The sequence below is a fragment of the Schistocerca gregaria genome, chromosome 7 (assembly GCF_023897955.1).
Source record: "Schistocerca gregaria isolate iqSchGreg1 chromosome 7, iqSchGreg1.2, whole genome shotgun sequence".
Lineage (NCBI taxonomy): Eukaryota > Metazoa > Arthropoda > Insecta > Orthoptera > Acrididae > Schistocerca > Schistocerca gregaria.
In genome coordinates, this window is record NC_064926.1 from 288,256,162 (window position 1) to 288,269,267 (window position 13,106).

At 41.4% G+C, this 13,106-nt stretch overlaps 1 protein-coding gene and 1 pseudogene across 1 annotated transcript in view; one reads left to right on the forward strand and one right to left on the reverse strand.

The window, feature by feature from the left end:
- The first annotated feature begins 3,168 nt into the window (after positions 1–3,168).
- Positions 3,169–13,106, forward strand: part of LOC126281703 (cuticle protein 21-like) — a 36,963-nt gene continuing 27,025 nt past the window's right edge. The window contains exon 1 of the mRNA XM_049980877.1: positions 3,169–3,197. Within this exon, the coding sequence (XP_049836834.1) occupies positions 3,186–3,197 (12 nt within the window). The 5' untranslated portion in view covers positions 3,169–3,185. The remainder of the gene's footprint in view (positions 3,198–13,106) is intronic.
- Positions 7,450–7,567, reverse strand: LOC126282548 (5S ribosomal RNA; annotated as a pseudogene).

Consider the following 13,106-nt stretch of genomic DNA (forward strand, 5'->3'; position numbering starts at 1 on the left):
CCGTGAAATATACTGAGACATCAAATAAGGTAATAACTTCATTTACAAAACATGCCGGTGCTGTATAGATGTGAACACCACCAAACCAGCAATGACTGCAGAATACAGAAACTAAACACTTACTGAAGAATGGGAAAACTTGAGGCAAGTAACCAAGGTGAAATTCGTTTTGTGTTACGGAGATATGTTTGGTCAAAGACAAGTAAACCTACCTTAATAGAATTTACAGATTTAGAGAAAGCTATGGCCAATATTCCTGGGCTTTGCTCTCCGAAATTTTGAACGGTGCAAGGATGAAGTACAAGTAGGGAAAGATTATTCATAACTTGCACAGCAACCATACTGTAAATACACAAATGGAAGGAATGGAAGGGGTGCAGTAGTTGCGATATGAGTGGGACAGGGTTCTAGCCTCTCTCCGTCGATACGGAATCTGTACTTTGAGCAAGTAGATAAAAATCAAGAAGATATTTCTAAACTGGTAGAAGAAAGAAGAACTTTGAGGTTGCAGACGTTGCAATTCTGTCAGAGAGGGCAAAAGGATTTGGGAGAGCAGCTGAGGGAAATTGATAGAGTAAGCAATTTATGAATGTGACATAACCATAGTACAACAATAGTAATGGAATATAATCCAATTGGATTTTCTTCCTTCAAATTTGGTTAATACTGGGAGCCTTGCATTTTTAGAGTCAGACGTAAAGACATACTTCCCTTCCAACACACACTTTTCTGGCCTAATTACCTGTAGCGATAAATTAATCACTCATATTTATCATTGAAGGTTACGTATTTGTGACGATTACACTGCTGCAGACAGTCGCAAGTGTGAAGTAAATATATTTCCAATATTAGTACTTAACTGATAATGTACAATATGAATGTAGCAAAATGCAGGTCTTCGTTTGATAGGACGTATACTTTGTGTGCTAAAATTTATTTCAGCGTTTATACACCTTCCTTCCTATTACACAAATGATACACTTTTTGTCCTAGTGCCGTTGCGTTGTGGTTCAGACTTCATAGTTATTTTTTAATGAAACATAATCTCTAATCGCCCACTGACCGTCTTGGCTTAGTTTTAGAATGAATTTTCCAAACGAATCTCGATCAAGATCAAAGTAATTTCTTCAACAAAGCCATAGTCAATTCAAAGTCACATCATTCTTCAACCGAACTGGTAATCCGCTGCTGAACTTCTCATATCGGTGAAATGTAATTCACTGATTGCCATGCATCTCATGAAGTTACATGCTGCGTTCACTGATTCTTTTCACCCTACGTCCCATACAGTTATATTTAAAATCAGTTAATGTTGGGGTAAGGAAATCGCTTTGGTAATGTGTTTTCAACAGACGAAATGGCGTTGCTGAGATAGAAAGGGGGAAGCAAAGTTTTTTGGTATGCAGATTATAAAACTGCCTTAGGCTATGAAGTTGTGCTGCTGGCATTGGTTGCAGGTACAGTGACTTGTAAGATATGACTTGAATTTTACCTGCAAAATGGCATTAAGATGAAATTTGTGCAATGACCCGTGGAATAGATAACTGCTGACACAAAAGGAATATACATTAATTGATACACAACGGTGATACCGTTTTTGGAGCCGATATTCATTATTTTCAAAAAAATAACCAACAGATAACAAAACTAACTTAAGACCTTCATTGTAAACCCTTAAGATTTTTTTAAAGTAAAAAGTTTCACCAAGAGGACACTACTCGACATCGCCGAAAGTATTTTGCTGAGTGCGAAAACGGTTGGTGGGAGAGTGAACCGCACAGGTTTCAACATAAAACAGAATTTAAAAACCTGTAAAGAAACTGATGGTATTGCACGACTTAGAGATTTCTTACAAAATGGTGGTATTTAGAAATAAAAGACATTTTTCCCCAAAAAAATCGAAATTACGTAAAATATATAGCATGAACCCTACTTACTACTGTAGAAAAAACGACAACTCAAAAGTTATAGAAACGTATAATGCAATTGCCTTCTTCAGTTAAAGCTCATGGCTACTTGAGAAATGTATTAACCGAAGCGAACGATTGGTATTACTTTTAGAACGTTTTCTGTCAGTATAAATGCGTTTTTTTTTATTTTCCGTCACTCACGTTTCACTTCGAATGATAAGCAACTAACAAGTACAGACAAAACAAGCACGTACTTTAAGATTGTTTACCAAAAACGAATAACGTTAAGACGAGAAATCTTTTTGACAGTAGTATTTTAAGTGACTCATATGCCTTCTGTGACACTATCTGAAACTAAAAGGACCCCTGCTCCGTCCGTAACTATTGTGGTATTAAACTGGTTGTATTTCAATACTCGGATACACCAGGCCTGTCGTACAGTAAATTGCGGATTCAACATACATTTACATTTATGGTACACTTTGTACAGATGAATTTTAAAAACAGAATCTCTGAGGAACATTTCAATCCAATAAAAATTAATGTTTGAAAATTCTGCCTGAACTGTATCGTTAATGTGATGAACTGCGAGTTATGAGAAGTGCACAAAATGTAGTGTTATCGAAAGGAAATACAGCAAATCTGAGTACGTGAACCAAAACTCAGTATATCAGAAAAAGGGCAATGGAAAAGTAAGATAAAGAAATTGGACAATAACAGGAAATGTAAATGAAGTGTAATTCGATGGGAAAAAGTATAATGTGTCTATCTAGATCCAATGGTACACTCCAAAATCTTATTTTTGATAGACGACAACTTTGGTATCTAACCAAAGATTGTAGACGTACCTCTAATATGAATGACACTTCTTAGACGAAGATGTCAGTACAGTTCTATTAAAAATTATGAAAAATACACCGCTGAATCATATTGGAAGAGAATGAGTGACGCAAGTTTGTGATTCAATTTCCTGTGGACGATACAGTTGTTCCAGACGTTTCAGTAGGACGACGTCAGAATGATTTAGGCGCGTTGGCAGTTAATCCGTGTCCAGCGGAGCAACAGCAGTGGGAGTCCTCAACAATTTGCATCAGGTGTTGCCTACTCCACTATTGGCAACTCGTCTCCCGGCCTCGACACACAGCAATCGACTTGGCGCTACCATCCCACCGCAGTGGACGTGACTTGAACACATGCCACAGCAGTGCGCATAGTATATAAAGGACATACAGCCAGGCACAGTCACAGATTACCAGTAGCCGTCAAGCTAGCAACATGTACAAACAGGTGAGTGGGGTTGGCTAGTGGGTTCTTACACGTTACGTTGCACAATAGTTAGCACTATTGAGTATTACTTAGAGATGTTCTAACACTGTGGTCGTTAAGTAACGGGAAACCTGTTTTACGTAGTAAGCAAGGAAATATAATTTGATATGTATCTTAGTAGACAGTCCATTCTAGTATGGAGCAGGGAAGGAAGATGGTGAGATAGTGGCAAAGAAGTACCCGACGCCACACACCGTCTAGTCGGTTGCGGAATTCTGATGTAGATAATGCACTTCTAATAATTAAACCCAGCTCTGTAATGTACATTTTCAGGAAGCTGGGACTAATGTGAAAGGTAACGGACAATCACTGTGCCCACGAACCATTCGTGAAAATAGTTGGGGAAGCAGTAAAATTGTACTGGTAGCAGGGGAACCGTCAGAACACACCATGAGACGAAGTGCTGCGTTTAAATCCAGATGATATAATTATTCACATATTATATTAAAGGCATAACTACTTGTATATGGTATAAACAGTCTCATAATATTGGAAAAGCCTTACATTTCTTTGAAGACTACTTAGCACTTAGCAGTATGTCATTATTGTTCACAGATTAATACGTCTAATGTAGGACCAGATCGTTTAATGCTACGATAGTTTCTTGTTGTGAATTTAACTCTGTTACACTTCAGTGTATAAAGCATCAGGTACTCCTCGTTCGACGTCTCGGCAAGTATCACAGTTTTAGAAAAGGTACACAATAAAATTGTGTAGCCTAGCAACTCTCTTCATAACAATATTGCAGTTCACTGAACGACATTAAATTTCAAATCTGTCTATACTGCGTCATTATCATGAGTTAAGAACACAATTTTTACAACAATATTATAATCTGACGGTGAATTAGAGGAATCGTCTCGATCTGCTCACCGGTGAAATGTGCGAAATCTTTCACGAAATTTGTGAATAATAGTTTGGAGAATTTACCTCACGATGATACTCAGCAGTACCAGTAACCACAGTGATTTAATTTTGATGAACAACAACGATGCTAAGGTCTGTAGAAGAGCGTACACTAATTGAAGGTAGTAACGAAGTGCTGTGACAGAACACCTGAAAAAAAATCCTTTACGTGAATGTTAGGCAACCGGCAGATCACGGGTCGGGCCCAGTTCGCGGCAAAAATTCGGAAAGCTACCCCTAGTTGATTGTCTACTGCAGCTGAATATCTCAGAGCCATATTTTGTTGTTTTATTATTTCTCGTAATAACATTAGTCAATAATTGTCCATTGAGGACGTGTTGGATCAGTGCAGCTGTTGAAATTGAGCGTAACGTCTAAAGACTGAGCTGCAACCAGTTGGTTTGATTAAGCTGTAACCAGCTAACTTTGTAGCCGTATTTTTCGATGGCAATATTTCAAGATGCCTAACAACACATCTTCAGATGTTTACATTTATATATGTGTCTTGTACATTGTTTCTTTTACTAACGCCGTTTGAGCATCTTGCACCCTAAGTTATTAAAACAACAGTTGTAAGGCATCGTTAGTGAAGATATAGTGTTTACGACACGTAAATAAACACATACATCTGAAGGTGGGTGAACAAACAATGAATAACATAAACGTGTGTCTTAGGCATAATTTTTCGGTTTGGTGTGTCGGGAATATGGTGCCATTCATATCGACGCGGTACTTTATAAACATTAACAGCACGGACGCTATAGTTTTCCCTTTATGCGTTGCTGTCGTGCCATGTGATGAAGCTGCCTGCGAGCTTAAGTACGTGAACCAGGCTCGCGGATCACCAAAGGTTGCCCATGTCTTTGTCTTAGGCTGCTGCTAAGCCATAACTCCGCCATTTCCTTTCTTACAAGTGTTCTAGTTCCGCTAGTATGCCTAAGAACGTTTGTACAGTTTTATAAACGAGGGATGAATACTGGCAGAAGCAAGGCTATCAGAGGCTGTTGCGAGTCATATATAGATTGCTCAGGGGGTAAGAACATTGTTCGAGGAAAGCAAGGTTTTATGTTCGAGCTCTGATCTCAGACACAGTTGCAACCGTGCTTGAAATTTCAAAACAGCACACACCCTACTGTAGAGTTAACCATTCATACTATACAATATTTAGCTATTAACGGGACTCAGTATTACTCTTCGACATTGGGCATAGGATTATTAGAGATTGCCTGACAACAGGAAAAGATTTAGGACATGACAAGGACAGGTCAACTGAGTAAAGAACATCATACTTTCCATAAGATTAAAATTTTAAACTTTCTCTCTTAGTAATCTGTACCGCATTATATCTAACTTATTCTGTACATCCAGTAGGCCAGGTGGCTTTCGCAAGTAGTCAGTGCTTATTGAATGCGCTGTCCTTTGCAGGTGCTCGTCGTCCTGGCCGTGGTGGCTGCCTGCCTGGCTGCCCCCGGCCCCAAGCCGGCCCCCGGCCTGCTGGCCAGCTACGTGGCCGCCGCCCCCGTCGCCTACACCGCCCCCGCAGTCGCCGCCCCCGTCGCCTACACCGCTGCCGCAGCTCCAGTTGCCTACGCCGCCCCCTACTCTGCTGCCTACGTCGCCCCGTATCACGCTGCCTACAGGACAGCCATCTTGGGATAAACTCCCCGCATTCCTTGCACGCTACGCTGCCTGTATCTGATGATTCAGTAAACAAAATAAAAAGTTTAATTTTATATTTAACTGGTGTTTATTTGACGCCATTAAGTGATTTCTCAGCAGAAATGGTTTCTACCCACCGTCTGTATATCTGTATAAGTTGTGAAATGTCCAGCAGCTTTGACATCAAAGTTAGCAGAAATAAATGATTAAGCAGAAGCTCCTGCGAGTGCCGGTAGCATCACTCATCATCTACTAAACAATGAGTATGAATCAAGGTAGACAGTATCAAATAATTCAGTTATTCTGAATCTGATTTGCGCACACTCGTCTTAAGTATGGGCAAATAATATCCTTACAGCAAGAAAAGCGTGTATATAGGTTACAGTTACTTGTGTGTGGCATCTGCTAAAAGGAGATATCTACATTTTCCTAATTCCAAGCATGTTTCGACAAACACGCGTCACTCTTTTATAAATGTTCTGATGTTGCTCGATTAATAAACAACCTCTGTGGGCTACCAGCGATCGGGCCCTATATTACATATGGCAATAAATTAAATCACACTTACAAATAACTCTTGTAAGGACTCACAATTTCACAGCACCTGAAAAAATACCGGCAAGAATTCGTCAGGTGCAACTTCGTCGTTCGGCAGCGAGACTTGCATCACTTTTCTAAAGCCGACCCTAACAAGCAACTGTAACACGTCACAGGATTTGTACTGCAGTAGCGAATGAATCCAGACTAACATTAATCACCAAATATTGGTTTATTATTGCTGTACGAAAAGTATGGGAGGGGAGCGATAGTCCGACCAAGATAAAAAATGGTAAGATATCAATAAAGGTCTGGTTTATTAGAATAATTAGCCCCACACTCCCTCGCATAAATTATTATGACGCGCAGCATCTGCTATACTTAATACAGTTGCATTTACCTGGTCTCCCGATCGGCAATGTTGAGAAAAGTACAGATATTTTATCCATAGTTTGCCGAATGAAAACAATGATTTACTTTCTCCAAATCGTAGGTTAAATGTTGCACATAGACGTAACAAAATATCGTATACTGAGCTGAGTCTAATCGGCACTCTGCTGCGTGTTTCATCAAAAACCATAATCAGTCACACTGCTGCTAGCTACACGCCAAGCCGTAGGAAAAGGAAAACGTTAACCCCTTACCTAGGACTGCTGAGAAGAATACATAGGAGCGCTGTTCAAAATCGGTTCAAGAAAAATCGGTTATTCTCTAAAAACAAATATTGTAGCCACCCACACTACAATTTCAATACCAGATCATGCCCTGTTTCTCTAAAGTTGAGTGGTAACAGGAATATTAGACCACAGCCTATCTGGTACATATAACTTCTAAACGGCCTGCATTGGACGCTCGCAGCAGCACGCAACAAAATGCGGCTTATGCGCAAAACTGCTCAGCACCGACTAAAACTCTCCGTCCGAACAGGCCATGGAAGGAACAGCGGTACCGACTGGTCGCCTTGTCATCAGTCCACAGGCGTCACCGGGAGTGGAGGGGCATGTGGTCAGCACACCACTCTCCTGGCCGTATGTCAGTTTACCATAGTGGAGCTACTACTTATCAATCGTAGCTCCTCAGTTTGCCCCTCAAGTGCTGAGTGCACCCGGCTTGCCAACAGCGCTCGGCAGACCTGATGGTCACCCTTCCAAATACTAACCCTGGCCGACAGCGCTTAACTTCGGTGATCAGACGGGAACCGGTGTCATCACTGCGACATGGCCGTTGGCTCAGTACCGACTAACGCATAATAATTAATATGCATTGCACTACATGACAAGCCCACGTATTACAGCGAACATCTGGCCACAAAAAGCTGCCTGTCTCAGTACAACTGTTTCCATACAAGTGACTCTTTACAACGGCCAAGCTGCAACTGATTCCATTCCTTCCTTCAAATACACCGCACTCATGTAAGATCACCACGCCGTACTCGCTCATTGGGTGCAATACACCCTCCGAAGATCATTAGCGGGTACTAAATACCTACCATGTAGGAGCGGTTCAAGAAAAAAAAAAAAAAAGAGACGCTGTCATAATAGATATGAAAAAATAAGTAATTGAAATCTAGGGTTGTTGAATATACAGACACTTTCAATTGTAAAAGCAAACTTCATCAATGCTGACCTATTATCCACCCGAAAAATATTAAAATCAACACAAAGTAGCTGTGTGGTCCGCGCGACGGAATGTCGTACCTCACGGCCCGGGTTCGATTCTCGGCTGGTTCGAAGATTTTCTCCGCTCAGAATCTGGGTGTAGTGTTGTCCTTACCAACATCATTTCATCCCCATCGACATGCAAGTCGCCGAAGTGGCATCAACTCGAAAGACTCAGACCAGGCGAACGGTCTACCCGAAGGGTGACCCTAGCCACACGGCATTTCCAGCACAAAGAAAAAAGAAACGGCATGTGGCTGAAAGTTGCTGGTTCGTTTGCACTCTATTTTTCTGCCAACTATATTTTGGCCTTTCGTAAATCGCCAGAATATTATTCCTGTGCTTTGCATCTTTGTATTCTGGTCAGCTTCGATTAGTAGAAATGGTTTCCACTGACGCATTTCCTGTCTTTGGACACCTGGTTTGGCCATCAGCCACTGGGAAATGTTCACAGATGTTGAACCATGACGCGATATAGTTTCAAACGAGTTTACGCCACCCTTTTCATGGCGGCCGGTGTGGCTGTGCGGTTCTAGGCGCTTCAGTCTTGCACCGCGTGACCGCTACGGTTGCAGGTTCGAATCCTGCTTCTGGCATGGATGTGTGTGATGTCCTTAGGTTAGTAAGGTTTAAGTAGTTCTAAGTTCTAGGGGACTGATGACCACAAATGTTAAGTCTCACAGTGCTCAGAACCATTTGAACCACCCATTTCATGATTTTCTGGTTGGGCGGCAGTCTGGTTATTCTGCTTCTTATTTTGTCTGGTTGGCGATTCACGCTGGTTTGGAATTATGGGTGAAATCAGTTCAATTACATGCCGTAGTGACTAACAGGCAGATGTACAGCTCCGCTTATACCAAATCTTAAATGGATCCTTTCATGTTGTGAAATAGAATCGTAGTTTGCTCACTTTTCGTGAAGTCGAGGATCAGTATTCGATCGATCGAATGTTTTTCAACTGTCGTTTTCATAATTCAAACATAACATCCCCTTCTGCATTACAAATGATTTATTGTCTTCCTAGAAGTCATTTAATGCAAACATGTCTATTCATTACGCTTTACAACAAACTTAATTTGAGTTAGCTACATTGAAAACCAATGTGGGCTTTGGGCTTTGTGAATCAAACACATATCTGATAGATATGCCTTTTCTCTGAATTATTTCTTTCAGATCTTCTCATTTATTACCTTACATACACCATTGGCCATTAAAATTGCTACACCAAGAAGAAATTCAGATGATAAACGGGTATTTATTGGACAAATATATTATACTAGAACTGACATGTGATTACATTTTCACGCGGTTTGGGCGCATAGATCCTGAGAAAACAGTACCCAGAACAATCACCTCTGGCCGTAATAACGGCCTTGATACGCCTGGGCATTGAGTCAAACTGAGCTAGGATGGTGTGCACAGGTATAGCTGCCCATGCAGCTTCAACACGATACCACAATTCATCAAGAGTAGTGACTGGCGTATTGTAACGAGCCAGTTGCTCGGCGACCATTGACCAGGCGTTTTCAGTTGGTGAGAGATCTGGAGAATGTGCTGTCCAGGACAGCAGTAGAACATTTTCTGTATCCAGAAAGACCCGTACAGCACCTGCAACATGCGGTCGTACGTTATCCTGCTGATATGTAGGGTTTCGCAGGGATCGAACGAAGGGTAGACCCACGGGTCGTAGCACATCTGAAATGTAACGTCCACTGTTCAATGCGAAGAAGAGGTGACAGACGTGTAACCAATTGTACCCCATACCATCACGATGGGTGATGACGAATACACGCTTCCAATGTGCGATCACCGAAATGTCGCCAAACGCGGATGCGATCATCATGATGCTCTAAACAGAACCTGGATTCATCCGAGAAGATGACATTTTGCCATTCGTGCACCCAGGTTCGTCGTTGAGTACACCATCGCAGGCGCTCCTGTCAGTGATGCAGCGTCAACTGTAACCGCAGCCATGGTCTCCGAGCTGATAGTCCATGCTGCTGCAAAAGTCGTCGAACTGTTCGTGCAGATGGTTGATGTTTTGCAAACGTCCCCATCTGTTGACTCAGGGATCGAGACGAGACTGCACGCTCCGTTACAGCCACGCGGATAATATGCCGGTCATCTCGACTGCTAGTGATACGAGGTCGTTGGGATTCAGCACGGCGTTCCGTATTAGCCTCCTGAACCCACGGATTCCATATTCTTCTAACAGTCATTGGATCTCGACCAACGCAAGCAGCAATGTCGTGATACGATAAACCGCAATCACGATAGGCTACAATTCGATCTCCTTACACGAGGCATCACAACAACGTTTCACTAGGCAACGCCGGTCAACTGCTGTTTGTCTTTTAGAAATCGCTTGGAAACTTTCCTCATGTCAGCACGTTGTAGGTGTCGCCACAGGGTGCCAACCTTGTTTCAATGCTCTGAAAATTTAGTCATTTGCATATCACAGCATCTTCTTCGTGTCGGTTAAATTTCGCGTCTGTAGCACATCATCTTCGTGATTTAGCAATTTTAATGGCCAGTAGTGTAACATACTTACAAGATGCTGTACCATCATCTCGTTTAGATCTACTGCTGTGGTCCTTGTCACAACTATGCTCAGATGTGACACGAACAGTTAAATAATTGAACCATACGATGTTATTAAATAGAATTTCTTATAAATACCCAGGTCTTTGAATGGATTACACATGCGGGAAGGTAAGTCATCCGTTGCTTTTCCGGAAGGTATGATTTCTCAATACACTGCACAGTGTTCCAGTATATTCCTGCAATATTTTGTTCTTAAATGATATAGATGAAGGCTTTCAATAAATATCAAGTGGAAATTCAGTGACTGCAGATACCACTGATCGTTCCCATGGCATAGCTTTGGGCATATGCTGAAAGTACACATGCATAAGATTTTTAATTAGGGCATCCACGGACTGGATACATTGTTTTGAAATGTTACCGCTTCAGCCGTAAATACTTTATTTATAAGAAAGATCAGTTTCGCATCCTTCTATCTGCTCATCCGGTGCAATAAACTGAAGTCATATTCTGATGAGAAAAGTGAATTGCACGACCCAACGTTCACAGTCAGAGAAAAACTCGTGACTATGAACGCTGCGTCTTCCAATTCTCTAATCTAATCAGAACGTCACTTCTTTTACTGCACCTGATTGTTCAGCTAAAAAGGTTTAGAAATCGGTCGTACTTACAAATATGGTACTTAAGGCTGAAGTGTCTTTACCTTTCAAAATGAACGCATGCAGGCTATAGGTGATACCGGGGCACAGTGGCCGTTGGGGCAAGACAGCGAGTTGGTATCACTTCGGTAAACTGCGGTTAGAATATGCCACCGACCAAGGATGGTGATGGCAACAATACCATCGTCCTTCTACAAAAGCGTCAGCGCAGTCAAATTGTCGAGCGAGAAAAGGCAATCATTTTGTCTTTTCTTGTTAGTGAATGAAAATTCTTTTTGGTCATGATACTTTGTTGTGAACTCGAAAACAACGGTCCAACTACACAAGTAAGTACAACGATTAAAGCCCATAGCTTAAGGATTTTTTTGACACTGTAAGCAGCGATAAATGTTGACTACGCGTTCATAAACGAACTAAAATATTTACAATGCTGTGAAGGGCCAAAATACCCCATGTAAACAGGGGCACCTGATCTCATGGTGCCAACCTACCCTTTATTGTCACTTTGTCAGTACACTTGTTTAAAAGGTCTAACGTAGGCGACACCGTAAGCAGGTTATGTCCTGCACTGATCTGAAAAAGGGTAGGATGTTTCATATTTTTGTCATATTGATTTTCATCGATGCCTCCTTACACGTGACCAGCTGTGCTTCCCGACATCTGGAGAAACCAGGTCATTAGAGAAATCGCAACCAAGAAAAACTAGACTGATGACCTTAGAAGTTAAGTGCCTTAGTGCTCAGAGCCAGCCAAGAAAAACTGGAACAAACAAACGAAAAAGAAATTCAGCAATACTGACAGATACTCAAGTGAAAGATGTGGTACAATATAAACAACAAGCCTCCACAGAAAAGAAACCGCTTTTAACGGAAGTGCGAATGTTCAGCGTAAAAATTTATTTTCTAAAAAAGTGGTTACGATCAAGATAAATCACACGATGAATTCCTCAAGTAAGACGTAGAAAGGAAATAGTCACTCCGAAGGAACATCTTCGAGATGTAGATAAGCATTCAATCTCTTTTAGGTGTCTTAAACCACTTACTTTCAGCTAACCATGTGCAACTGGATTCACCGTACAGGTTATAAGGTGTGAGCACACGTGTTGTAAGCAGGCTGTTTAGATTTTCTTATTGGTAACGCCGCTTAGCGCTCGGTATGAAAAATCACTGGCTGTGCTGTGCGCAGTCTGTGTTTAGTTTGCATTATTGTCTGCCATTGTAATGTTGAGCAGCGGCAGTTGGATGCTAACAGCGCGTAGCGTTGCGCAGTTGGAGGTGAGCCGCCAGCAGTGGTGGACGTGGGGAGTGAGATGGCGGAGTTTTGAAATTTGTAAAAATTGGTGTCATGAACTGCTATATATATTATGACTAGTGAGGTAAATACATTATTTGTTCTCTATTAAAATCTTTAATTTGCTAACTATGCCTATCAGTAGTTAATGCCTTCAGTAGTTTCAATCTTTTATTTAGCTGGCAGTAGTGGCGCTCGCTGTATTGCAGTAGCTTGAGTAACGAAGATTTTTGTGAGGTAAGTGATTTGTGAAACGTATAGGTTAATGTTAGTCAGGGCCATACTTTCGTAGGGATTTTTGGAAGTGAGATTGCGTTGCGCCAAAAATATTGAGTTTCAGTTTAAGCACAGTCTTGTATAATTTTTTCTAAGGGGACGTTTCAGTGTCATACGCTAAAAATGATGTGAAAGTCTTTCCTATGAATGTTTCAACGTCCTAGCGGTTATTCACATGAAGACATACAGTTTACGGGCTTTCTTACCAGTGTTGTAACAGTATGACGTATAACACAATTTCTGATTATAGTTTTAGTGATAAAGCTGATGAAGTTTTGGTCTGCCCGCTTAGCTCAGTGATAAAGGGTTAGCCTACCATGCAGCAGGTCCAGGTTAGATTC